The sequence below is a fragment of the Seriola dumerili genome, unplaced genomic scaffold, assembly GCF_002260705.1.
Source record: "Seriola dumerili isolate Sdu_G_001 unplaced genomic scaffold, Sdu_1.0 BDQW01000025.1, whole genome shotgun sequence".
NCBI lineage: Eukaryota > Metazoa > Chordata > Actinopteri > Carangiformes > Carangidae > Seriola > Seriola dumerili.
Window position 1 is genome coordinate 22,497,462 of NW_019174280.1, and position 27,910 is coordinate 22,525,371.

Below are 27,910 nucleotides of genomic sequence, written 5' to 3' on the forward strand. Positions count from 1 at the left end.
TTGTATGTATTCAATATCTGTTAAAACCTACATGACTGATGAAAGTTGCAGTTGAATGAATGTCGTCATCACAGAAACTCTTGTCAGTAACAGCAGTTAGTGAGCGTTCACGTGCTGCAGTCAGAGTTCCTCAGATTTTTTTGTGTGTGTGAGACAATCAGGGGGCAAAAAACAGAATATAGCTCTGCAGAAATAAAGAAGTTATTCTTGGAGCTCAACTGTTCTGCAGAGCTATGAAACGTTCCTCGTCCAGGCCGGACTACAGCTTGGCCGCTCCTCTCCTTAATGAGCAAATGTTGATGTTAGGATCGGTTGGAAAAGCTGGTTTTCTCAGTGGTCAGTCAGAGTGGGGGTTTCTCCCTCTGCGGCTCTTTTATTAAGAGGAGGAGGAGGGCGTCTGAAATGAATGAATCTCTCAAATTTAGTTTTGAAATCTCCCACGCATTACAAAACAGACGACCTCAATTGCCCGATGGTCTTGTAAAGGGGAGTTACAGTAGACTTGGACGTTACAAAACACAGAATCCAGCTGATATGAGTGTGTGAATCCTCCCCGCTGAAGAACCGTTGGCTTCTGTGTGAATATTTATGGAGAGAACTTTTGTTTTTCTTATCAGATGTTTTCTTGTCTTTGTTTAATTTCAGAAGATGTTCAAGATGAAGGCGACTTGCTGCCACAACTGACGCCCCAGTGCACTGAACAGAACAAGCAGTCCTGACCTGGCAACATACGAATGGCCCAGGGAAGCCACCAGATTGACACTCAGGTTTTGCATGACCTGCGCCAGAAGTTCCCTGAAGTCCCAGAGGGTGTTGTCTCCCAGTGTGTTCTGCAGGTAAAGCGGGTTCAAAACCTCCAATCCCAGCAAAACCGGCACTGTATTCACAAAGTATCTTAGAACCAGGTAGTCCTAAAAAAGTTTCCTCTCATTTTACACCGTGTATAAGCCATTTTTTTTTGACTCCTTTTACACTTCCAGCTCAGTTTGTCCTTCTGAGAGAACACACTCTCTCTCGTAAGTGTAGGAGTCTCTGTGTGAGACGCTTCAGTTGGTGATTGTGTGTTTTTGAAACTTATTTGGAGGCTGCAGCTTCACTCTTTCACACCGGTGAGTGCAGTGTAGCTGCAGCAGGTGACTGGTGTGTTCACAGTGGTTCACAGGTTGAACATTAACTGAAGCTCCTGACTTGTATCTGCAGAATTTTATGAATTTTTATGAACTGTTGCCACGCGGTTGGCTGATAGCACGAATAACCAGGTGTACAGGTGTGAGTGGAGGGTCCTCTTTGTGAATTCCTCTTTGAGCAACAACTAAGGAGTCTCTCTTTAGGAGCATTAGGATGTTTTGGTGACTTCACAGTAGAGCTGATAAATAACAAGAAATTACAGTAATGTTGAAGATATGTTTACAGTGAATGATGTGGAAACAGTTTCAGTTTAAAGGCTGTTTCTCACGCTCACTAAATATCTTGAATCACAGTTGTTGAATAACCAAATTGTGTGTGTGTGTGTGTGTGTGTGTGTGTGTGTGTGTGTGTGTGTGTGTGTGTGTGTGTGTCCTCAGTTAGACACTGTTAGGAGTTGTAAAATTACAATATAACATACTAATTAACAATATGGTATAAAAAACATTCAATTCTCATGTGGAACAATAGACAGATAGATAGATAGATAGATAGATAGATGGATAGATACTTTATTAATGTTGGATAATAACTTTATTTCCTCTCTCTCTCTCTTTCCTCCAGAACAACAACAACTTAGACGCCTGCTGTGAATACCTGTCCCAGGTCAGTCCGGGCTACCTGTACAGCGAAGAAGGAAGCTTTTCCGACGACCCCAGCTTCACCAGGCTCCGTAATCACATGACCCAGTTGAACCTGGGCCTGCAGTCTCAGAATGTGCATGCGGCCCCGGTTCGGGACGGCCTGAGAATGAACGGCAGCCGGACTCTGGCCCACAGCCTGAGTGACGGGCCCCTCCAGACGAGCCAGGCCCCCAATAGTGACTTCTTTCAGCAGGAGCCTCAGTCAGCCCCAGTGCAGGTGCCGTCCAGCCTCAATGTATTCGGTGTGATGGAACCCACGCGCAAACCGCAGCCTCCACAGCACCTTGGACTTTACCCTCTGGGTGTCAAAGGGACGACTATGGGCGCCCAGCAGACGCCGCGCTTCAACCCCATTACAGTGACGCTGGGCCCCAATATCCAGACGGGCCGCAACACCCCCACTTCTTTGCACATACACGGCGGGCCACAGTCGGGCCTAAGCAGTCCACAGGGTAACTCTATCTACATCAGGCCCTACGTTAGCCAGCCCGGTACGACCCGGCAGAACCAGCAGCAGGGAAGCAGGGCCCAGTACAGCCCCACCTCCCAGCCCCAGCAGCAGATCTACCAGATCTCCCACCCCTCCTCCCTGTCCGGCTCCTGGTCCGGCCCTCAGCACGCCTCCTCTTCACATACCTCACAGCACCAGACCCAGGGCCACCAGACCTCTCATGTCTACATGCCAATCAGCTCCCCGACAAACCCCCAGGCGCCCTCCATCCTTCCCTCTGGGAGCCAGGCCTCTTCCTCCGGCGTCTCCTCGTGCTCTTCTTCCTCCTCCTCCTCTTCTGTCATGCCCACCTCCTCTACCATCAGCCAGTACAACATCCAGAACATCTCCACTGGCCCACGGAAGAATCAGATAGAGATCAAACTTGAATCTCCTCAGAGGAGCAACTCCACAACCACAACAGCTGTGCTGCGGACAAGTAGTGGCCCCCGTACGTCCTCGACCTCCTCCTCCTGTCCTTCCTCTTCCTCCTCCTCAACCGGGGTGGCTACTGTCCCCACCACCCCTCTGTCCATTGGATGCCCTGGTCTGAGCCGCAGCCAGCCCACTGTTTACATCTCTGCCAGCCCGCCTACTGCTGCTACCACCCCCTCTGAGGAGGCCATCGTGGCCTCAGCCGGCTCCCGCGCCCAACCCAAGTTTTACATTTCTGCCAATGCCTCCAGCGACGATGGTGGGAGTAGGAACCCTCCCACAGTCTACATCTCAGCCAACCCTCCTTTGCAGGGCCCTTCAGGGCCCAGGAACATGGGAGGCCAAGTGAGCATGGGCCCTGCCTACATCCACCACCATCCACCTAAGTCTCGTACCTCCGTGGGAGGGGGAGGCACAGCTTCTTCCCCTCGCGTGGTGGTGACTCAGCCCAACACCAAATACACTTTTAAAATCACCGTGTCCCCCAATAAGCCCCCAGCTGTGTCCCCCGGAGTAGTCTCGCCTACTTTTGAGCCCAACAAACTCCTAAGCCTACCCTCAGACCACCACTTTGTGGAGCCAGACCCCCTCCATCTCTCAGACCCGCTGTCGCCACACAGGGAGAGGCCGAGCGAGCCTCGCAGACTCAGCATGAGCTCTGACGATGCAGCGTACACACAAGGTGAGCGATCCTGAGTGTCATCACTGTGATTGTAATCTCAGCCTTTATTCCCCAGTGAAACCGTCACCAAAAGACTTTGACGGAAGACTAAACACAGATAAAGTATTTAGGTTCGTACTCAGTAGACCGTATTCACACAGCGGCCATTTTCCTCTGACATCACGCTGAGGCTTTGAACACTTTGATATCTGTGAATAAATCCTGTGCGACATTGACCGCATTGATAAATGTGTTCCAGATGTTGAAGGTAGAGACAGGCCAACACTGGAAACACTGTAAGCTAATGCTAAAGGCTAGCAAACGTGAATTTTGCAATTAACGTGTGTCAACGTTGGCGCTACTAAAGCTTCTGCAAACGTTTAACATTAGCTAATGTTTAATGGTTTCATAATTAACCTGCATCAGTGATACAGTAATATGACAGCAGAGCAAGTGCATCAGTGCTAACTTAGCGGCGCAGCTAACGTTACATCGCAAGCTTGATTACGTCCACCGCATTTCCAAGATCTGCGTTGATGTTTCAGAATTAATCATGTAGCGCTGTCAAACGTAAATGTTAGCTCAGAAGTGGTTGAATGCTAACGTTAGCTGTTGTCTAATGGGCGCTAGTGGGTTTTTCCAAATATGTTCTTTCACGTTGAAATATGAGTCGATGTCTCTTCGGATTTTTATTGTCTATTGTCTTTTCTGTTGCTCATCGATCGTGGGTCATCAGATGGAAACGATTGGTCAGAATTTCTTTGTTTATACGACTTGTAACGTCGAACACGGCGGCACAACAGCTTCCCACCCCGAGCGCGACGTCACAGGAAAATAGCCACCGTGTGAATATGACATCCCTTTAAACCCTTTTTCTTTTTTTTCTTTTTTTTTTTTTATATACAGTGTCCATTTTCCCTTTTCATTGTGTTTACAGTGCTTGACACTGTAGTGTTGTTGGCTGGTGTCTTGTGGCGATTTTCACAGATAAGCTCTTATGCCCACAGGCTTGTGAACACATACTTTAGATAACGAGTCAGCGCCCACAGCTCGGAGTAAGCAGACAAAAATGTCCAAAAAAATTGTCTGCTCTGTGAATCCTCCATCCAGTAGGCCTCCAGTGTCTTGTTGGAGGTGTTTGCTTCACCCTTTTTATTGGTTGTTTAGTAAATGTCAAGTGGCTAAAAGAGTGCACTTCCTCTATAGCCATATTGTGCACAGTGAAGTTTTTAGAACTATTTTAGCAATAAATCATACTGCACAGGTTTTCTGCTACCAGCTGTAGGCCTAAATGCTTTTTCCACTGCATTCTGCCAAGAAAGTAATTTTACTATAAAAGTATACTGTGTGGTTTTAAAAGACACTCACCATAACATCGCCTGTAATGTAATTCTGGAGCCAAACTGTGTATACTTGCTGTCTCTAATGTTCAGTCGGGGTGGAAATACTGCTTTGCAAGTCCGTCTTCATGGGGTAGATAAAAGCAAAGGTGACTAGCTGTGTGATGACGGTGGTGTGAGTCCTCCGCACTAAATGCTGTGTTTGCTCCATTAGCCCCTGAGACTGGTGGATTCTGTAGCGTGAGTCAAACGTGTCAGCGCGCACTGCTGTTTCCTTTTTTGGGCTTTTGATTGTATTACATGTGAGTCACCGGCTGTGGCTCCCGCTCTGCAGTGACTACAACCAAGAGGGGCTTCACACTGGGCACGCTGCCTCTGCTGCTGACCCTCATGAACCCGCTTTCCCCCCTTATTTCGTCTGCCGTGGCTTCAGCGAGTCACATTCACAGCTGTACCTGATGTCTCCACATAACTGTTCAAACTCAACATTAACCAATCAGCTCTTCCTGTTTGGCAGCAGAATAACATTATTATTGTTTTTATTGAATACCTTTGACTTAATAGAAGCATAAAACTCTGTGTAGATTCATGATTAAAACTACGTGACGCATAAAACAAGAACTATTTATACACATCCTTTTCCACAGAATTATATATCGTGGTTCTGCTTTATAAATCTCACTCATTAAGAAATTGGGCGGCATGTGCACGAGCCTCATTTCCACTCCCACGATTAGTCATAAAATGGAGGAAAACTTTCCCTTAATCCATCAGTTTGTCTCCACCACAAGTGATCAGACACAGAGAAGAAAGACGAGGAACAAGAACAATTTCACTGATTGTGAAACTGAGGTAAAAACCTGCGTCAGTTTACTTTAGTGCAATCACTCTAATGTAAAGTCCTGTTTCACTCTGAGCTTCATTTATTGGGAGTAGAGAGTCTTAACGAGGCTCCAACACTCTGATTATTAATATTAAAATAGTTTCAAACAGTCACAGAATGAGTCGCAGTAAATAATCAGGATATTAAACGATGCTGAAGGAAACATTGACACACAAACAGTTATTTCTGTTTATGAATTGTAAAATTGTTATTGCTGTGTAAACTGCAAATCTTATAATGTACGTTGGGTATTTTTATTTTATGTTAAATTACTTATTTTGTATTTTTCAATTCACTGTAACTTGGATCTCTTAGGGAAAGCGTGTGCTCGCCATGGTCAGAGAGAATGAGTGAGGTGACACAGTGTGTGTGTTTACAAAGTACCAGTTCGTGTGCGGGAAACGGCGTGCGCACGGTTTATGCATCCGACCGCAGGTTCCAAAAGACAGAACCTTTCTGATTCTGCAAGCATTCCTGCTGGAGACTGGTTTTTCTTTTTTTGTTTTTTTTTGATTGCATTGTTTTAGTTTGTTACTCAAACAGGAAGCAGATTGTCTACTCTGCAGCTGGTTACTTGGTTGCAAAAAAAAAAAAATAATAATAATACGAAGGAGTAACAGCAATGACAAAAAGTAAGACCTGGAGATTTCTTAGAAAATGCAGAATTTACCTCCACAACACCACCGGTAGTCGAGGCTGATGCCGTTTGTTCTCTTGCAGAAAAAGGGTCACGTGAAAGGAGCGTGACTAATCAGGCAAGAATACGTCATGTGCCGATGAGACCCAAATAGGGAACGACCGTGGGTGTCTGCGTCATCTTTTCCAAAAAAAAAAAAATCTCAGTTTCTGCCCGTCCAGACTAAAACACCACCCTGGAGTTTTCAAAGTGAAAACGGGGTCCAGCAGCGTTTCCCAAAGTCTCTGTTTCAGTGGCTGGAGGCTCCGGAGGCGTGTGGAGTAAACGTAGCAAAAGAGATGTTTTAAAACTAAAATGTTAATGCGGATTACCAGATGATTCAGTGAACCTTTTGGATAGTAATTTGACTTCATTGTCTCCCTGGTTCCTGAATGTAAAGAACAATTAAAACTAGAATGGCCCTCAGTGTTGAGGAAGGTGATGAGAAAAGTTCCTGCATCTGCGCCAAAGAGGTCGAGCGAGTCGGTGGTTTGATTCCTCCTCCAGTCCGCATGTCGAAGGGTCCTCGGGCAAGAGACTGAACCCAAGTAACCCCTGATTTGTAGAGTGTGTGTGTGAGTGACGTGTGCAGTCCATCTTTTTTACCATTTCTGTAACTGTAAGGAGAAATAATCTTTACTTAATGTTTTCATGTCGACATCTGAGTGAAGAAGATACAGGATGAGTCGAGAGCTGATCGCGAAGACGATGAGAAACGGTCCTGATTAGAAAATTAAAATGCACATTTGCTTTCATCATAGCTGAAGAGAAATCACTGTGAGGCTTGTTGAGGCGTTACAACCCCTCAACAAACACTGGAACTGTGATGAATTATGGGGAAACGTCTGCATGGTTCAGGCTGTGCATTAAACACTGTGTTCTGCAGCAGTTCGCTAACTGGGATAAGTCTGATCTCTTCATCTGACCACAGGAGGTGATGAAACACACTGATAGAGAACAATGAGGAAACTGTGTGATTCCCCTGTCTCTTCTTACACCAAGTTGTTTTGCTCAGGGAATTATGGTCAGAACTGGTTTGACTGGTGTTTGGTGTTCACAGTTTTCCTTGAAGGGATTTTCATCAGTAGTTTTTCTTTTGTTCCCCACTTTCATCTACATTCTTCGGTTACAGGGAGTTTCTCAATATGATAATAATAATATCAGTAACGATTAACAATTTTTATTCGTTTCCTTTTTCCTCCTTTTATGGTGTCTCGTGTCAAGGAGTCGCTAACATCGCTGTCTGTGTGCTTCTTCCAGCGTTGTTGGTCCATCAGAAGGCCCGCATGGAGAGGCTGTGGCACGAGTTGGAGCTGAAGAAGAAGAAGCTGGAGAAGCTAAAAGAGGAGGTTAACGAGATGGAGAACGACCTGACCAGGAGACGGCTGGAGAGATCCAACTCTGCCTCCCAAATTCCTTCTGTACGCACATCACATCACATCACATCAGCGATTTCTTTGTCTGTTGTGAATTTATTTTGCTGTGGAGGTGGCAGTTATACGGAAGTCCAATTCTCATTTTTCAAATTGTGAACAGTTAACTCAGTAACTGTTCTTCGTAGCTGAAGAGAAAGATGTTTTTATGTTTAATACTGAGAGATAAAACGGAATCTGGGTCACGTTGCCACTCTCGGTTTCTGCTCCTACACCCTGAAACTATGTTGATTACAGGGTCTGTTTATTATTTGGCTGATACCGCTCCATATTTTCAGACTGACAGAGCACGTAATCTGCATTCACATTCATCCTGCTGCAGCTCCTGCAGCTGCTTCAGACCCCAGCGATGGAGGGAGAGTTCAACAGAACACGAATCGAACGTGTATTTTGTTTTTATTTTCATGTTAAGTTTAGATTTTGCAGCTGCGAGTTTGTTGAAACCTCTCGGGTTCAGATGAAGTGCGCGCCGAGCTTTCTGTTGAGTCAGCTGTTTTCGTCAGCTGTTACAGTTTGAGTCAGCTGAGGGGGAAAAGTGGCTGTGGCAGGTAATTGGCTGGTGTTGCTGAGCTCAGTAGCTCCTTGGTTTAGTGTTGTTTACTGAGGCAAGCCAGCTCCGGAGAGTGGAGCAGCTCTCCTCCTGACACGGTCACAGACCTGCTCCACTGACTTCAAAACAGGAAGTCTCAGGCCCTGCTCATACCTGGCATTTAGTGAGTCCTAAAACATGGAAATTAGTTGCATCTCAGCACCTTCAGTCCCCTCGTCCTGAAGTCTCTGTGTTTTTGTTAGACGGCTGAAATAAGGTCGAGCTCAAAACATAAAATCAGCCAGTAAATACTCCGGTCCTGATTTCTAGAAGCTTTTACGTCTCGGTTGCTCACGAGTGTCTAAATGAGACTCAGAGGTTGAACATGAAAACCTGATCTGCTCACCCGTCCGTCTTTACGGCCTCGTTGTGTTTATACACCCTGTTACTAACAGTGTCAGAGGTCACAGCTGAATCAAACTACAAGTTGAAGTCTAGTGGTGGTGACGCTGAAGTCATGTGACCGTGGTGGAGTTGGTTTATAGTCAAAACATCAGCTTTTTTTTTTTTTTTTTTTTTACTTCTGCTGATTTAATTTAGACTTTAAACCTTATAAAGTGGCGCTGACCTAAACTCCAAAAGTCAATTTAAAAAATCCCATTGACTTTTTGCTGAGGGAACCAGGGTGAGGCAGAAACAGCTCATCCCTGCAGCATTAACTGTCTGTTCACACCCGGCATCAGCGTGTGTCTCCACACTTGTGATGGGATCTTACGTCTATATGCAAAATAACCCCTCCCTCTCTTTCCCCGGTCAGCTGGAAAACAACAGAAGAAAATCAAGTGAAATAGTGAAAAAGCATTTATGTATAGACAGTATTTTGTTATGATGATATTGTTGACTAGAAATTCAATATATTTGTTTTTCATGATGACTCCTAACTGCACAGATCTGAAAGAGAGTAAATCTATATTTATGGATTTGAGCTTCAGGATTTCCATCAGCTCCGGATCGTGTTACAAACATAAAACAGCTGCTCTGTTGTTTATTTACGCGGCTCTGCCGAGGTGAAACTACAGCGGTCTGTTGCTTTTAAATGTTGCTGTGGCAAGGAATTGTGAGACGGCATTTTCTCCTCTCCTTTTGTAAAAGGAAGGTCCAGTGTTTCCCATGCTGAAGGTGATAAGAGGGGAAGCGCTGAAGCTTATCGTGGCTGCCGCTCACATACTTCACATAAAGTCTGTACCTCGTTCCAGGCAAAACCAAATCGCCCAGGACGTTTGATGTAGTAGTAGCTCCTCATGCACCAGCTCTGAATGTGGTCCAAGCGGCTGGATCTCTCCTCACACCTGTGCTTTTCCCCTCTTTTGTCAGATCGAGGAAATGAAGCAGTTGAGATGTAAAAACAGGTTACTGCAGATCGACATCGACTGCCTCACCAAAGAAATCGATCTCCTCCAAACAGGTGAGTCTTTCTTTCTTTCTCTCTCTGCTGCATAACGTGGGAATGTGGTTTTTAGTCAATTAGATTTTCAACAAATGGACTGACACATCCTCGGATAGTCAACAATGGGTGCATCAGTGAGGCATTAAAGTCGGGTTTTACATTGTGGAAAGAGAGAGAAGAAGGTGTTACTGACAAAAATCAAGTGAACGACAGAAAATAAATGTATAAAATAAATAAAATAAAGGGGAAATCCTTCCTTCATTTGACTGAAGACTTGTTAGTTACAGACCGAGTAGCGGATCTTTTCAAGACTTAAACAGGACATAGTCTCCCAGCTGTTGAGCGTGGGCGGGGCAGCGTCCCTCCGTCTAAGTAATACTGCACAGCTGGCTAAAAGAGAGGTAAGAGACAGCAGGCGGCGTTTGTTTGGATCCAGGCGCGCTTCATTTTCTCGGGCGGGCGGTCATGTTAGGGTGCGGAAAACATCCTTAACTCGGGAATGTTAAACTGGCATTCAGCTCATGTACACGACCGTGTTGTTTGATAATAAAGTCATTAAGTGCGGGGAGGTCAGATGTGAACCGGGGGCCTGCAGCCGGAGCACGCGGGTCAGGCCTGCTCACATCCTCTTGGCACACGCAGTGACGGCGCTGCCATTGTGCTGTTTAACCAGCACCGCTTCCTGAATTACATCCTGTTGCCGGTTGGTAACAAGGGATTTATTGGCCCCCTGGCAACACTCCACCGCCGCCGGAGATGGCGCCGCCGGCCAAACGGTTTTACACAGGTGAAGGAAGGACGGAATCAAATTAATAGTTCCTCTCAGAACTGGTGATACCCGGGAGTTAAACCCAGACGTGATGTTAACATGAGGGTAAAAACATTTTGGTAGTAGAATCATTTCATACGTGTATGAGGGTCTGTTAAATCTTAAAAACACATTCAACCTCATACATTAAGTCCGAATGGGAGAAGGAAGTTTATTGAAGTACCAATGGAAGTGTGCCAGCTCACACAGATAAAGGGGGGGGGTTGGAAGCACCTGATCAGGTATTTTGTCCCACTATGATGATAATCTTCCTGTTTGCTGGAGAAACTGGAAATCAAAACACAAACCACGACCATATTTTCTGGGACTGAGACGATCGGAGAAACATTTTTACATGTGAAATCCCTCTAGAGATTTAGAGGATTTTATTTTCACAAATCAATGATTTTGTTGTAGAGAAAAGATCGATCCAGACCTGTTCATGGCTCTTTTCTATATACGTAAACTTTATTAAGAATTATTCTGATGATGAATGACAATAAAATATAGACATAAGCTGTGACCAGTTCTGACGCCAAGTCACAATCACCTCGTTTCAGCTCATTCATCAACAGTGTTTATTTGTAAATGTGTGTATTTGTTGTTGTTTTCAGTCTGTAAACACACGACTCTCTCCAGGTGTTGATTTGATATCAGCTCACAACCTTCCCTCTGTTCACAGGACCACACTTTAATCCCAGTGCAATCCATAATTTTTACGACAACATTGGATTCCTTGGTCCTGTCCCACCCAAACCCAAAGGTACTTTATCTATTGGTAAGTTTCTAAAAATAAAAAAAAGGTCGTCACGCTTTGTTGTAAACATCCCTTTATTTATTTGATTTGTTGTTTGTTCTATTGATCATATAATGACTGTTGCCATGTTTACGTCCCCGGCACTATAAGGAGGGAGGGGTCTGTCTTTATTTACCCTTAGTATCACACACACTGTAGTTTTATTGATTGTTTGCTTGTTTGCCCACCAGGTCTAAGTTGCCCCCCCTCCCCCCCATGGTGTAGACTGATGTTCAACAGCATAGACATAAATACATAGACCTCAGCCCGTTGATGCCGTACGTTAACGGCGCCGCCATATTGGATCGGGCGACACTGTCCCGTAAACAAATAGGAATTAACGGCCTTTCTCGGCCACAGTTGAAGGAGCGTTTTCAAACCTGACAGCGAAGTCGAGCTGCTGTGACACAATCAGTCAAGAGCAACTTTTACAGACATTAGTAGAACACATATATATATATATATATATTTAGCTTATTTCCTATGTTGTTAATGCCTCATATTTACCCTGTGACCTGCAGTTAATGTCGGGACAGCGTGTTAGAAGTACGACGTGTTGCTTTAACAGCACTGCTTTTCTGTATGATGACACTTTCCATTCTTGGACTCCATGTTCATGCGCTTTGGACTTTTCAGGAACATTTTTGAGCAGACGTGCGGCTGTGCGATCCAACTTCTTCTCAATGCTTTAACCTAAAAAAGGCCTCCAGGTTGTGTGTTTACGTTAGATCGCTGCCAAGTGGGCAATAATCAGATTACTGCGGCACATGTGAGCACGCTGAGTGTACGCACTGTTCACTCCACCACAGACACGTGTAAACAGTTTTGATGTCTGTGTTTTCATCACTTCATGGATAAACATGCACCTCTGCTCTGGTGTGGTGTGCTGCTCTGACCCTCCTGTTCTTCTCCCCCCCCCCCCCCCCTCGTCACAGACCCGGGCAGTAAGATTGTGAAGCCCATTGCAGACCAGGAGGAGGACGAGGGGACGCAGTGGAGCTGCACAGCCTGCACCTTCCTCAACCATCCCGCCCTCAACCGCTGTGAACAGTGCGAGTTCCCGCGGCACTTCTGAGCCAACCAGGCTGTGACGCGCCGCTCCCTCCTCTGCCCGCCTGTCGTCTACCAGAGTAGAGTTTCTTCTAGTTTCTTCTTCCCTACGTGTATGAAAACTGGGACGGGGCGTAGTCGTTGTGCATCGTGCGGCCGGTTTTCCTTGTTTTTTTTTTTTGTTTTTGTTTTTTTGTTTTTCCTTCGGGGGGTGGGGGGCGGGGTTCTTGTCCTTTCTTCTTCCTCTCTAAGGTTTGTAGAATGCTGTCCACTGAAGGCTCGACTGGATAGTGTTTACAACTCGTGTTTCTTCCTAAAGGCTGACAGAGTCAGATGATACCTCACCTTAGAGACTCAGATTGCGTGGGGTCACTTCCCCCTTTTTCTGCTCGACGGGTGACACTTTACCCCTGGGGATACCTCGCTGCTCCCACTTACAGTATTACGAGTGTGGCCCTGCAGTGTGACGGCACACATACACACACACCTACACACACACACACACACACCTACCTACACACACTTTACACACACTTTACACACACAACACAGGTGCCAATGGGGCTTTTGCTGAATTGATAAATGAGTTTTTCTTCCTGTGCGGTGGCGTGAGCGAGGGATCGGGAACTGTGCTCAGCCGCTGCTCTCCATCTGAAGGGAAAACTAACAGACTACTCATGGACTTTAAAGTTTGTTTGCTGTTTCTAGAGGATGTTAAAGGGGGGCTCGAACGTGCCTCTTGTCCTCCCCCTTCAGTTTCCCTTTTCTTTCTCTTCAATCATGAGTTAATGAAAAAAGAAACTAAGTTGCATGCTTTGTGTACAGTACACGGAGGCAGAAACTCCCCTTGAGCTTTTTACTGTACATAATTTTAGAATGTGCCTTAAAAGCCTTCTTCCTCACACTATGAATCACTTGTATTTCCTGTAAGTATAGCTTTATAGACTTTATTAACTTTTTTTTTTGTCCTTGTTTTGTTTCCCTCTTTCAAACAAATAAGCACCATGCTCCCTTTTTAAGCTTTTTACTTGATATCTGTGAGAGTTGAAGCCTTGCAGAAGGAGAGGAGCAGAGCAGTCATCATGAAGCTACGTCTGCCAGGTCCGTTCATCGCTTGTGTCATTGCTGAGTTTCCTGTGTACGATCTGCAGATGCAGCAAAGTGGAAGGCGATGGAGGAGTCTTTTTGTTTTTGTTTTTGTTTTGTTTTTTTTTTTTGTTGTTTTTTTTTTTTTGTTGTTGGTTTTTTTTCTTCGGACGCCAAATATTTTCGGGACTGTCGGGGGAGGGAAGGGGTCAAAAAGCAAAATTACAAACTGCCATCTTATCTGACAACTGGAATGTAGGTTTAATGTTTGGGGACAAGTCCACCTCGATGCAAAGAGACACTCAGTTTCCAGTACAATCAGGATCTTACTGCGGACTGGATGAAGAGTTTCTGTGAGGTCCGAAGATCAAAGTGAATATGTTTCTGTTTAAATGCTCCTCTGATGCAGAAATACACACACGTTCCCCGTCGTGCCTTAAATGCAACAGGTCAGAATTGTTACAATATCTCGGAAGCAGACAAGGCAAAAACAAACAAAAACAAAACCTCAAAAACACACCACCAAAAAAAACACGTCCACGACTGTAAACTCGTACTTTTATTTGGCTCAGTTCATCCTCCTAAGCTTTCATTGACGAGGGTGTTTCTAAAGTTTACTTATTGTCATTAACTTACCTTAACTGTGGAGTAGTTACTTTGTTTTGTTTTTCCACATTTGTGAAATGTTGCCTTGCGTTAGTGCCTTTTAGAACTATTGAATTTGTATTGATAATCTATTTTGTCACGTCCAAGTGCCATTTTTAAAAGCGAAACCTTCTTATTGTATAAACCCATTTTAAAAAGTAGAAGATGAATTATTGTCTCTTAAGCACTTACACCATCCTTCTTCCTTTTTCCAACCCAGAGATACCAGTTTTCAGCTTTATCTGCACCTTGGTGTGAAGAGGCAGTTTATTCATGTTTTATTAAATGAAAAAAAAAGAATTTGGATATCTAAAGTTTTTAAAGTTTTTTTTTTTTTTTTTTTTGTTCTTTTTTTTATTTTATTTTGTTTTTGTTTTTTTGTTTTTTGATTTTTGTTTTTTTTTTTAATTTTTTTTTTTTTTTTTTTTTTTTTTTTTAATTTAACATCTAAAACAGATCATGTTGAAAGTAGCTGGGTAAACTGTCTTTGTAACAGATAAGTTATTTGTAAAAATAATAAAAAAAAGAATCTATTCTGAATGTTCTCGGTGTCTTTGTGATGCTTCCCCTCAGATTCTCCACTAGGTGGCAGCAGACAGCAACACAGATCTCAGTAGAGGCAGCGCGTCGTCACGTGCTGTAAATCTTTATGCAGCTGGTTCAGGACTACAGACAGGTGGATGATCATTTCTTTAAGGATTAATGAAGTATTTAACTGCTCATGTGAAGTTGAAGAATATAAACCCGAGATGATGTCATCAGATCTTTACCACTGAGGTGTGTAACTAATATTCTCTAAAAACCACCTCTGCATTTTCTTTCAAAAAATTCACAGATTGCTTCAGCTCTGTACAAACTTCCCTCCCTCCCCGCCCAAATTTCTTTTACTTTCCTTTTTTATTTTCTTATAAAATTTCCCCCTTATTTACTCTCTAGGTTTATTATATAATTTTCCTTTTCTCACTTTTTATATGTACTTACAGTAGTTGGTACCAGAGGTGGACAGTAATTATTATATTTTTTCCTCCATTACACTTAAAGACAAATACTGTACTTTTGACTCCACTACATTTCTATGAAATACTTTTACTTTGAAGCAGAGCTTCTTAGTGGAATGAATTTTATTTTATTTTGAAAATATGATAGCCCACACACTGTGTTCATCACAGGAGAAAAACTAATCCTAGCCGACTCCTCTACTGTCAGCCATGTTGGAACCTGTCGGTGTCCTAACAAGAGAGACAGATAAAGATGAGGCAGAAGATTCTTCACTAGATCTGATCTGAAGTCAGTGTTTGAAGGTTTAGAAATAAAGGTTTATTTAGTTTGAAATGTTTGCCAGGGTTTGGGTTAGGCACTTGTTCAACGCTTAATTGTGACTTCTGGAGTTAAAAGCACTGAACAACAGGTGCGTCCCAGCGGCTTCATCACTTTTTTCTTTTGCCTTAATTCTGAGAGTGATGTTTTCTGTGTTTGTTTGTGTTTTATCTGTTCACATGTGTTTTCTGAAGCTCTCAGGGTCACCCTTATTTCCCTCCATGAAGTCGACTTTGTGCGTTAATCACAGACAAACTCCCAGAGTGACGTCAGTGCTTTTATTTCACAGGCACAGAAATAAAAAAAAAAATAACGAAACACTGCATCAAAAATAGTCAATGACTTTCTTTACAGAAGTAAAGAGGATATCATTCCTCATTTTGAGGCAACATGAGACAAACAACACATGCTGCTTTAAGACATTCATCAGTGCTACAATAAGTAGCATGTACGGAGGTAGTGCATTGCACTTTTACACTGGGATAAAGAGAGAGCATTCAGTCTGCTACATTTTCATGACTCCATCCAATCGAGTCGCCTTTTAATGCTTGGAGTAAAGATGGGTTTGGGACGGAGTTTGAGTTAGTAGAATTCATAAGAATATAAATCCAGTCACTTTAAGAACAGGAGACGTTTTGTGATCTGCTGTGAGCTTGGCATCAGAAGGACATGTGGCTGGTCCTGTGGTCCTGGATGAGAGACATCAGCTGGGACATGTCTGACACGTCTGGGTAAACGTTCATCACCTGCTCCACCACGCTCTGGGGGAACAGGGTGCTCAGCTGGCTCCTCAGGGCCTTCCTCTGCTCGCTGGGGGGGCTCTCGGCCCGGCCGTTCAGGCTGGTGTCCGGGTGGCCGCCCTGCACCCACGGGTCCCTGGGTAAGCTGTAGGTCTGTCTGTTGGAGACCTGTCTGAAGTACTGCTTCTTGGAACCGTGGCTGGGATACTCGCCGTTGTGTGGAGGCAGAGCCGGGCAGGAGGCCCACGCTGGGTGGTGGTGGGGGGGCGATATCCTGGTCTGCTGGTGGCCACACCTGCACTGGCAGTTTTGATGGGAGTAGTAACCTCCTCTGCTCAGACAGGGACGACTCTGCGTGCCGCCGCTGAACGACCCTGAGAGGGAGTAGTCGTCGTGGCTCAGGCTGTAGCTGGCCACCCCGCTGCTGTAACTGTGGGGAGGGGGCTCCAAGCTGTAGGGCGAGTCTTGGATGTAGAGCCTGGACATGGAGCTCTCCATGGAGCTGAAGGCCTCGTCCACGTCCGGGCTGGGACAGTGGTGCAGGTTGGTGTTGGGCTGGCTCCTCGGGCTGCAGGAGTCTCTCTGGTAGAGGAACTGCTCGCTGGGTGATGCCCTGTGTGACTGGTCCTCGATGCTCAGAGGGGGAGGGGTGGACGAGGTGTACCTGAGCTCCGGCTGGTACAGAGGGTGCGGTGTGTCCTGCAGGCTGGGCGTGGGCGAGAAGTTCTTGGCTCTGTCTCTGAGCGCCCTCAGCTCGTCTGCCACAGACAGCTGGGATTGGTTGGCCCGTTCTGGGTGGTAGAACTTGCACTTCACTCCATAGGTGCACTTCTTTCCTGAAATATATAAATAAGAGGTTATTTACAGGCCTTTGAAACACCCATCCATACATCCATTATCTTCCTCCTGGGGGATCCTGAGGAGTTCCCAGGCCAGATGGGATATCTAATCCCTCCAGTGAGTTCTGGGTCCACCCCGGCGTCTCCTCCCAGTCAGACATGACCGGAAAAACCCCCAAAGGGAGGCGCCCAGGACGCATCATCCATCAGATGCCTGAAACACCTCAGCCGGCTGCTTTTGACGTGAGGGAGCGGCCAAACATGTGCGCCACATTTGTGTAACCTGCACCCTCTCACGCCTGCACTGCTGTCAACACACTCAGCTTTACAAACACATCAGCTGTGACCGCTGGGTACACAAGGAAACTGCAGCAGGGATTATTTTTTTTATTTTTAGTGATCCTGCTCCCTGGTTCCCACGGTGTCTGTGTTTCTCAGCCCCACTCACAGGCTTCAGTGAGGTGACATTCATAAAAAAAAAAAAAACATCTAAAACAGATCATGTTGTGTTGAAATCACAGTTTCAGTTCAGGCAGATTTCACTTGACACAGAAGTGAGGCGAGGACAGAGATTTCCTCACTGCTTCTGCTTCACATGTCTTTTTAAACTCTTGAAACTCCACCCTGGTGAGATGTTCGGGGACTTTATACTTCCTCTATGTGTTGAGAATGTTTCAGTCTTGTGAAATGTTTTATTTCTAAAAACCAGTTGGATAATCTTAGAAAATACACTGCGGTCAATTTGTTTCCTGCGCTTCTCAGAGCGGTTAGCCACGCTAAGTTTGGAGCGGAGAGAAGCACTGACGACATAAACATGAAGAAAACTGTGTGTGTTAACGTTCAGACAGCCAGGGTTTCATACGTCACAAACCTAAGGAACCAATCCTGTCAATGTGTGCAGGGGGCTGGTGCTAACTACACCTTAAACCTTGTCAGTACAGAGAGAGAGAGATGTAGCATTAGCACTGCTAACACTGTGTCAGCCACTGCCTGTTACAAGCTAACAAACAACATGCTAACTACACTAACAGCTCTGAAAAGATGCTAACTATGCTAATTTTTCTGGAAGACGCTAACTGTGCTAAATATTCTGATCCGTCTGCTAGGTTCTGGTTCCTCCTCTGAGTCTGGGTCTGACTGAGGCTCAAACATGTGGCTGAGTCTCTCTGATGTTTCCTCCTCTAACCATTATGATACTCTCTGCTCTTTCACCTGTACACCTGGAGCAATCAGGCGGTGGGTGGGGCACATGACCTGATCCAGGTTTCTCAATCAGGAAGTATGAGACGATCTTCAGACTCAGTTTTTATGTGGGAGTTTAAAACATGTCTGGAGGAAGTCTAATGATAAAAGCTTAAAGTGCAAAGAACCAACTAAGCATATGTGTGGTTTGCGTCATATTTGTTGAGGTGTACAAATGTTTCCATTCCCATAGTTGACACATCCCTAATCAACTATTTGAAGACAGTCACTTATCATCCTGCTGAGTCATCAGTGTTGTTTGCTCATTGAAACCAGTTCTACACCTGCCGGCCTGCACCACCCTGTCTGTACGTAGCTATGGACACAATAACTCAGAAACACCTTGAGGGATTTTCTTCAAATTTGGCATAAATATTCACTAGGGCTCATGGATGAGCCGATTAGATTTTGGTAGACAAAGGTCAAAGTTCAAGATGACGTTGATCTCACGTTGTTGTGAATGATATATCAGGAACGCCCAGAGGAGACACGTTTTAGGCTTTACCTCACAAATTCATTCACTAACTATCTCACTATTTAACTGAAATGTTTCTAAGGATAAAATGAAGTGATGACATTTTATAACTAAAAGGTCAAAGGTAAACTTCACTGTGACATCATAATGTTCTGTAACAAACACTTCTGGTCATTATTCAACACCGTAACTCAGGAGGGAGAGACTGTGACCATGGAAACAACCGCGAGGAGGTGATTCTAGTTTTATGTTCTGTGAAGCAGTTTGTAACATTTGTTTTTACTGGTTTTGTCACACCCTCTGTATTTCTGAAGATGGCTCTTATTATCCAGGTTCCTACTGTTCCCATAGGAGAGAACAAGGAAGTGTAACGTGAGCAGAGCTCGCTGTTGTTTTGTAGAAAGTGAAATGTGAACCAACCGTAGGGACAGTGCTGCAGCTTGTTGTCTGGGGTCCACGGCTTCTTCCTCAGAAAATCATCAATGGTGGGACCGTTTCTGCCCAGAGGATCGTCCGGAGGCATGAACCTGCACCAGCGCAGAGACACAGTTAGGATCCAGTGACATCAGTGCAATGCATGATGTTACCCCCCTCCACCCTCCCCTTTTTTTCATTTCACGTTGCCTGTGCACCCCGACCCTTAGACCGCCACCAGTCTTACTTGTCGTTGGCGAAGCTGTACATGAGCAGCCTGTCTTCGATGAACTTCTTCCACTGCGGATTCTCCGTCTGGAGGTCGCGGTAGTTGTCGTTGGACACGATGATGCCGTCCGAGTCGCAGGCCAGCTTGACGATGTAACGGTCATCGTAGCACACCACCCTCTTACCGTTCACGCAGCGGGACGGCGTGTACACCAGGATCTTCCTCCTCTCCAGCTGATGGAGAATGTGCTGATCTAGGAGACACACGAGAACACATCTGTTTATCGTTGTTTATTTCCAACCCCGGATGTTTCTGTACGACTAAACTGCAACAGCAAATATGTTGTTTAGGAGTGTGTGGAGAGTGTGTGATGAGGAGATTTATGTAGTTGACAAGTCACAAATACGTTGATGCTTGTGCTGCCCACAGCCTTATTAAACTGTTATGGTTCTGTTTAGACCAATAATTCAAACCCTGACATTAATGCTGAATTCATATGATGAATGAAAATGTCCTTGATGATAAACTGACATTTATGGAGGCAGGTGAGCTGCATGTTATCAGCTTTATCTTTATCTTAGAGTTTTACAGCATGATCATAAAAGAAGCGGAGCTGCACTCATACTGCTTTTAGGACAGAAGCTATTTTTATCCGACATGATCCAACATGAAGAACAAACTGGATTTCAGTTGGTTGAGACGTTTCCATGGGCTGTTTGATACTTGTTTTAAGTTGAAGACAACTGGCTGCTGTCGCTCCGAGCTGGCTACAGCTGCCAAACAGGATGAGGACGACAGCCGGGCAGAGGGATGGGAACTTTAACAAGCCAGGACAGTTACAAACACCACCTTATTTTATCATTTCCTTGTTGCCCGTTTTGCTGATGAGAAATCCTGGTTCAGATATTTCCAGTAAATGTAGGCGCTGTTTCAACACGTTGTATGACAGACACTCAGTGTTGTGGCTTTTACTTTTTCCTCGGTTTATTCAAATGAATCTGCTGTTTTTCTCAGTTTTAAAATGTTTCATTTCCCGCAGAACTTTTTCCCCAGGAAGTGCACCTGCTTTTAAAGGTGGTACAGATTCTGTGGGAGCTTCACACAGGAGGTTGAATCAATAGCGTTGACCTGAACTTCCTGATACAGAGCAGTGAAACTGAAATTTTCCTACATTAAAAACATGAAGAATTTAGCAGCCAGTAAGTGGAAAGGATATAAATATATAACAGGAAACTAATGTTGCTGTCTGTCGGCTGGATGTATGAAATAGTCTAGACGTGTTATGACTCGTTCACCTGTACACAGATGAAACAGATGAAAACCTGAAGCTGCTCCACAAGCTTTAATTATGAAGCTGGAATCCAACATGAATGAATGAGGTCATGGATTTTCATTGACTCATAAGTTTTTACCATAAAGCGTCTAGAAAAGGTTACAGCGCTTGTTTATTCTGATTGGCTGTGACTGAAATACAGTATGAGGGTTATTGTGTTTGTTGTTTGGCACAACTTCCTTCCTTGTCCATCAACCACCTGCAGCCATGTTAAAATACAATGTGACTCGACAGTTGGGTGAGGTCAGCCTGAAAGGAAGACATGTGCAAACCACACACCGCAACAACAAAAATAACTTCAGTGGTGCCGTTTCCCTCTGACTGACCTCACACTGTCAGAACGAGCAGGTGCAGCTCATTCAGGTGAGCTTACCTGTCATGGGTGCGTCTGGACGCGGCTGTTCCTTCCTCCACAGGGGAACGAACACCGTGATGTCGCGCAGTCCTTTGTCCCAGAACCAGTTCACTGCCAGCTGGAGGCCCTGGCACGAAAACACCTTCTTATCGCCATGGCTACAAAGACACAGAAGCCAGAGTCAACAAAAAAAAAAAGGAAAACAACTTCTTCTTTTGTGTTTCTGTGCACATTATATACACACACACACACACACACACACACACACACACACAAGCACATCTCTGTTTTTCGGGAAGTGGATGGTGTTGCAAGGCCTGTAGCTCAGAGTTGTGTAAAACACAATTGCAAAAGTTCAGAGATGAGTAACTTGGCACATAACTGAGACCGTTCACGTGCACTTTGTCTGGAGAGGTGACTCCGGTTAATCATACCACTGAAAAAAATAACATTTTACTGTAATTTACTGTGTTTTACAGAACAGTGTTGACATTTGCAAATTGCGAAAGTAAGTAAAGTCTCATGTATTTGCCTCCAAATTGTTCTCACACAGAATAAAAGTCATTGAGTTTGGCAGCAGGTTCAGGTAACAGACACACAAACACCACACAGGTTTAAGGGTCAGACCAAGCAGCCTTGGGTATTACTCTTTTGATGAAAGACATTAGACGTTCAAAAATTCAAGATGGCCGCCATTTCTGGCAAGGAAATGTCATTTTTTGTAATAAGTTCAACCACAATTTTCCCATATGAACGATGCAGGTGTCTAATCATACAGTTTAACAAGGTAGAAGGTGAATTTTACTAAACAAATTCATTTCAGCAAAAATATCAGCAAACTCATAAAAGTTTCCTAATAAAATAATAACTTTGATGATTCCTGCATTTAAACTTTTTTTTTTTTTTTACCAAAGATTTTGATTCATTTTGCAGAGTATATGTCTTAAAAATGGGAACACCATAAAACGGTTCTTTTATATTAAGATATCTGGACGTTTCTCTTTTGGTCATTCAGTGAGTTCAGAACAGCTGTGATCTGAAACCCAAACCTGCCATAACACTCACATGACAAGGATTAACTCAAGTGCTACAGAAGATGTAAACTGGATTGTTTTGCTTGCAGGAAGAAGAACACGTGTGTGTGTGTGTGTGTGTGTGTGTGTGTGTGTCTGCGTGTGTGTGTCTGCGTGTGCGCATGTGTGTGTGGGGGTTCCCCTTCTTTCAGTAAGCAGGAAGTGGTGAGACATTTTGCATACAACAGGTATGAGAGACAAGGCCTGGCATGAGATATAGTTTATGGATTCTGAGTAAAAGTGTCTATCTGCATAACTTCACTGGGGGGTGATAACGTTGACTTTGAATGGTATTTCCTGGATAATTTATACTTGCAGCTCCTCCAAAGTTGAATCCATGCAGTTATTGAGTTGCATGTTTAGCACTTTTGCAGCTGGCTCATATTTCGTTGGTTGAAAGTGTCCCTGTGTTAAACAAAACCCAAACTGGTTATGGTGCTGCTCTACCAGAAATACATCGAGCAGCACCATAATGTAAACAAACCATCCAGTGGAAGTAACTGTCCTGCAGTCATAAAGATATCAAAATTTAAAATACATTAGCAGTAAAATACTTAAAATGTTATATCTGCCTATGAATAAAAGTATTCATTGTGATTGTTCTGTGCATGATCCACTTCATATAGTTTAAAGCAGGCAGCTGTACTCACAACACTGATGTATTATTATATATATTATAAAGCTGATGTGATCAACATAACATTTTGCATTGCAGTGGGAAACTATCTGTTTATATTGTAACCATGACAACAAAGGCCGTCTGATGTCGAGGAAATACTAATTTCAACACAAATCACAATCTTTTCCTAAACCTAACCGTGACCCTTATCACACTAACCATGGCGACGAAGGTAGGTACGCTGTTTGTTGGTACAGTCTGACTGTTTATTACTGTAACCATGACAACCGAGGTCCAGTAGGCTACGCCTGCTATTTCGGGAGACACTCTTATGGGTCGTATCAGAGGGTTGACCTGCGTGGTTGTTCAGGTTGGAGGACTCGTGGTTTCTAGCTGACCACCTGATGAACATAAGTCCAACAGTGAATCCTGGGGGAATGTCTGTGGAGACACCTTTAACATTACACACAGCCATTTTACCTATTATTAGGCCTGATATAAAAATATATGGATCAGTTCAGCTTTAAGATATCACATCGTTTCATATCTTATGATCTTAAATGATTTGGATGCAAAGCCTCATTCTGCACAGTAACTAAAATGTAACTGATACATGTGTGTGGGATGTAACAATCATTGGATGACACCAAAGTCAATGTATTGGTCTCAATATGTTGAGTGCTATCTGAAAACAGTTTAGTGCTAAAGTGTGAGGAAATTACAGAAGTGAGATTGTCTGTGTAATCTTGGTTTGAGCCTGGAAACTACATATTTATATAAGAAATCCTGCGGTACACACTGTGGGTGGCAAGGTTAAAAATACATGGGGTTACTGAGCACGGAGGGTCTAGCAGTAGATGATACTGAGCTGCATTATGGGAAATATAGGATTCAAGTGTGGAAATCTGCTGCTTCAAGTCTGACCTTATTTTTGACCTCTTTAAAATCTGTCATGTGGAGGTGCCGCGCTGAAACCACTGGAGTGCTGCTTTAAGAGCCTGAAAACCTAATGAAAAGTTAGAAATCGGACGAGCATCAAGCCATAAGTTCACAGAGGTGTGACAGTAAATAGTTTTCAACCCTCTTCCTCTTTCAACAATTCACCAATTATGGTCTTACAGAAATATGCACGATGAAAACATCTCCTTTGTTTTCTCCTTTGATATCATGCCCTCCTCCTACCTACACACAAGGTATTTGTTTGAGCAGATTTTGACTAAGAACTTCCTCGTTACCCAATTCAGGGCAGGTAAAGCTGACAACAATGAGGTCACATGAAGCAGAGGTAAGTCACGCTGCATGAGCGTCAGCAGCTCAGCTCTGATGTCAGAATTGAAATGAACGTGCTGTTTTGTCCTTCAGGCAACGTGAAGCGGACATAAAAAGAAGAATAAAGCCGCACATCACGTTTTCACTTCCCACATCTTTAAAGAGGAAGTGATCACATCTGTGAACTGAAACAGGATTTGACACAAATGCAGACAATGAAAAAATAGTTATAGTGTTATTTCTCTCTGTAAGTATCAGCTTTTTTTTATTTCCATGATGTTAAATATTTTCAGACAGGTGGAAAGTAACTGAATATGTTTTCACAAGAGCTGTTGACAAAGACAATTTTAAGGTTAATGTACTTTACTCGATTAGCTCCATTTTATCCTTCTGCATATATTGTATTCAACATTACGTCTGAGAGCTACAGTTACTTTGCAGATTAAGATTTTAAAAAACAAAACATGATTAACTTGGTTATAATGTCATTGTAATATTCCTCTATAACGGACACTGATGTGCTGCTAATGCCTCCCTTTGACAAATGTCTCTATTTATTTATTTTAATTTTAATTTTTTTTTTAATTAGTGTTTTATTGGTGTATAAGATCTTATGTCAGGCACTGTATTGTGTGTTCTGTAAAAAACATTTTAAAAAAAAGTTTTAAAAAACATGATCAACTTTTAAATCATGATGCATCAGGATAGATTAAATCATCCAACAATAAATGAAGTAGTTACAATTAGTTAAAAGAGTTAAAATGCTGCTAACATATTAAAGCGTCAGTTATAATTATATAAATGCACCAACAAATACTTTTCCTTGTGACACTGACAGATGCAGACTGCACTCACCTCATGGCCACATTGCTTCCATCTATAACCACTGGTCTGAAGCCTGCAGTTGGCTCTCTGTCTGGTCCAGGTCTGGGCTGACTGGGACTGGGGCTGCAGCCTCTGGGCACCAGCTTGGGGCTGTTTGGGACACTTTTGTCCCACTTTTGAGTGTGGCAGGTCTTTATCAGCTCCTCCAGGATGTCATTGGTCTGGGCGTCGTGGCGGAGGCTGTCCAGCACCCTCAGGATGTCACTGTGCGAGTATCCTAGCTTGAGAAACCGCTCCACTTTGGCGTGCTGCTGCTGCTGGCGGTCCATTGTGGATGCTGACTGAGAGCGAGTGTGTTCCCTCTCCTCCGTCGTCTCAGGACTGTATGTGTGGGGAATCCTCTCCGCCTCCTTATTCCGGCTCATCGGTATCTCCACGGTGACAGCCTGTATGTTTTGGAATAGTTGACAGGTGTCAGAGAGGGGACGGAGGCAGAGTCAACCTCTGTCGCTGTAAACACCGGAAGCACAGCTGCGGTCTCACAGGGGTTTTCGGACAAATCGTTGTGGTTTGGCGCTCACTGATAGAATCTGCTCTGCTCACCACAACCTCATGACTGCCAACGCAAGCGCAAACAGCGGCTGACGTCACGCTGGTTAAGAAAGCCCCTGTCACACATACACACCAAAGGAGGAAGCTGAGGGTCTTCACTGATCTCTGGTCTAATTTTACCACCAGTGTCACCGACCAAAACAAACATGAATGAATGGAACTGATGTGAATGTGAGAGTGGGTATTAATGTTATGAGCCTCTCCCCATTCCACACATGTTTTATTGCACTTTCTGGAAACCCCCTGAACTTCATGGGCCAAAAAAGAGATCACACTGATGCACTTGAGGGTGAAAACTGTTGAATGACTCAAACCAACTTTTTCCACTTTTCCCTCCCACAAGTAAAACTATTCTTAAAGCGCAGCAGCTGTGTAGTTCAGGGAAATCTTTCAAATGTGGATACAAGTACTAAACTCGGCACAAATCCTGCTTGGTTATTACTCTAAGGTGACCAGATATCTGAAATGAAAACTGGAGACATTTCCAGTTCGGCAGCCAATATATCATTAAAATATCCGATGTTTTTACCTAAGAAATAAAAAAGGGGGACATTCATGTATTTGGACAATGGTAAGTGATGACTGATAAAATGACAACTCCATACCTTTGAAGCAGTTGGGAAGTTTGTTTGGAGTATGTTTGTTTTTGTTAGTGTACTGCCCAGTTATGAACTCCTAACCAATGAGTGAGCCAGCTAACCCTTTCTCTGCCTAGAGACCAACAAAAAAAGAAAAATCTGATTGGATAACCTATTTGGATGATTTTAGCTTCACTTTCTGAAGCTGCTATAGATAGCAGCCAGCCCCCTCTGTCAGCCAAAACAAGCTAAACGCTAGACATCTGTTTTTAATTACAAAAATTAAAAACAGGGACATTTCCTGGGGACAGCTGCTCACTCTATATTACTCTTTTGATAAAACATGTCAGCCACTTGAAAATTCGAAAAAATCGTCCTGTGGGTAAAATTCTGTGGTAAAATATGTTTCCTATGCCAGAAATTTTTAAATCTAAATCCCATCAGTGGCTGATGGGATTTTTCAAATGAATGGCCCCAATTTTGGTGCTTATATCCACATTTGAAAGATTATTGCAGTTATCTGCTGCACTATTTGTGCAAAACTTTAACACAAGTGTGTGAAACTACTCTGACAAACTCTACATACAAAACATTTCTATCATTCTATGAAGGAGCATTTTTCTTTTACAGCCTTTTTGCTCCTTGATAGACGGACTGATTACCTTCTCCTGCATTTGATACAACCGCTTGACATTTGAAGAATGAGGAAAAGAAACAAAGATGTGACGTTAATCATGTGAGAGTTTCTTTTTTTATCCTAACAAACCCGTCAGAAAACATACACAACAGTTAAAATTGTTTTTGACTGAGACAGCCTCCCTGTGCACAGGGGCTTGGCTCTGCACAGACTTGCTACAACCTGCACCAAACCACATCCTCTGCTGCTGAGTTGACATTCAGTTCATTTACGTATTTATTCCTCAGACTCGTCTTTTTTCAGAAAACCAAGACTATGATTATCTCTGCTTGTTTGTCTCACATGTCCAAACCTCCTCCAACAGCGTTTGCTCTTTGCAGCGCTGAACACACAGTCAACACACAGTCTCGACCCTGACACCTACTCGTCTCTCACAGTCTGAAACATGACAAGTCTTAACAAGACAAGAATCTATACGGGCTGCGGCTGAGGATTCACATTTAAACACAAATAGAGCTACACTGTCACATGACTGAAATTATCTTACTTTGTACTTACACATTCAGCGAGCTGTGAACCCGAGCATGAGTCCCTCTCTCTCTCTCTCTCAGTCAGTCTCTGACAAGCAGTGTGAAGCAGCTCTTATTACTCACAGGAGGAAGTGAGCACTCGCTGCTTAGAAACAGAACTCTCTCTGACAGCAAGGAAGAGAATACTCTGTATATTTATGATCGCTACTTCCTTGTCAGTAGTCAGAGCTGATCTAGGATCTGTGGGACTATTTCCCTTTTCTGAGCTCTCCGCGGTTTGTTGAAGTAAATGCTGACTGAATGTCTCTGACAAAACAGTGAAAAGCACCAGGAAGTCTGCCAAGCTCTACACAGGCTCCAGACTGTTGAAATTTTATTAGTCATTGAGTCATTTCAAATCTGTGTGTCTGTCATATCATTTAATTTGCGTGAAAGTTTAATATTTGGGGAAATATGTTTATTTACTTTCCATTAGAGAGTTAGATGATAAGATTGATAAGATTCTCATATCTGTCTGTTAAATATGAAGCTGCAGCAGCTGGAAACAGCTGGCCTGGCTCTGTCTGACGGTAACAAACCTAAAACCAAAGAAGACTCCTGCACATTACCTGCCTTTAAACTGCCACTTTTCCTTCTTACACCATAAAAACTGGTAGGCTGGATTTTGTCACTGCTAGTCAGCACCTAGCTAGCCTCTATACTAGCTAAGCTAACA

At 43.8% G+C, this 27,910-nt stretch overlaps 2 protein-coding genes across 4 annotated transcripts; one reads left to right on the forward strand and one right to left on the reverse strand.

Annotated features, from left to right (window-relative positions):
- The first annotated feature begins 734 nt into the window (after positions 1-734).
- tab2 (TGF-beta activated kinase 1/MAP3K7 binding protein 2) lies at positions 735-12,402 on the forward strand. 2 transcript variants are annotated; one of them, XM_022737898.1, is made up of 7 exons: positions 735-836; positions 1,750-2,591; positions 2,646-3,436; positions 7,575-7,735; positions 9,651-9,741; positions 11,214-11,294; positions 12,263-12,402. In XM_022737898.1, exons 1-7 carry the CDS (start codon positions 735-737, stop codon positions 12,400-12,402), a joined length of 2,208 nt encoding a protein of 735 aa, XP_022593619.1. The 2 variants fall into 2 exon arrangements, with proteins under 2 accessions (XP_022593619.1, XP_022593618.1); XM_022737897.1 differs by having other exon boundaries at positions 1,750-3,436; positions 11,214-11,313; positions 12,273-12,402.
- Positions 12,403-16,011: 3,609 nt separating this feature from the next.
- On the reverse strand, positions 16,012-27,661 carry zc3h12d (zinc finger CCCH-type containing 12D). 2 transcript variants are annotated; one of them, XM_022737888.1, is made up of 6 exons: positions 27,224-27,661; positions 24,869-25,284; positions 21,071-21,210; positions 19,383-19,617; positions 19,142-19,248; positions 16,012-17,001 (listed from the first exon to the last, which is right to left on the reverse strand). In XM_022737888.1, exons 2-6 carry the CDS (start codon positions 25,261-25,263, stop codon positions 16,085-16,087), a joined length of 1,794 nt encoding a protein of 597 aa, XP_022593609.1. In that variant the 5' UTR covers positions 25,264-25,284; positions 27,224-27,661; the 3' UTR covers positions 16,012-16,084. The 2 variants fall into 2 exon arrangements, with proteins under 2 accessions (XP_022593609.1, XP_022593610.1); XM_022737889.1 differs by lacking the exon at positions 27,224-27,661 and having other exon boundaries at positions 24,869-26,157.
- Positions 27,662-27,910: the final 249 nt, after the last annotated feature.

Bases quoted from the DNA above. Each gene is read 5' to 3' on its own strand.
- tab2 (XM_022737897.1), top strand. From the start codon at position 735: ATGGCCCAGGGAAGCCACCAGATTGACACTCAGGTTTTGCATGACCTG. The intron at 9,742-11,213 runs GTGAGTCTTTCT...CTCTGTTCACAG, and splicing joins AATCGATCTCCTCCAAACAG to GACCACACTTTAATCCCAGT. The intron at 11,314-12,272 runs GTTTCTAAAAAT...AGACCCGGGCAG, and splicing joins GGTACTTTATCTATTGGTAA to TAAGATTGTGAAGCCCATTG.
- zc3h12d (XM_022737888.1), bottom strand. From the start codon at position 25,263: ATGAGCCGGAATAAGGAGGCGGAGAGGATTCCCCACACATACAGTCCT. The intron at 19,618-21,070 runs GTAAGCTCACCT...TGTGTCTCCTAG, and splicing joins TCCAGACGCACCCATGACAG to ATCAGCACATTCTCCATCAG. The intron at 17,002-19,141 runs GTTGGTTCACAT...TATATATTTCAG, and splicing joins GCTGCAGCACTGTCCCTACG to GAAAGAAGTGCACCTATGGA.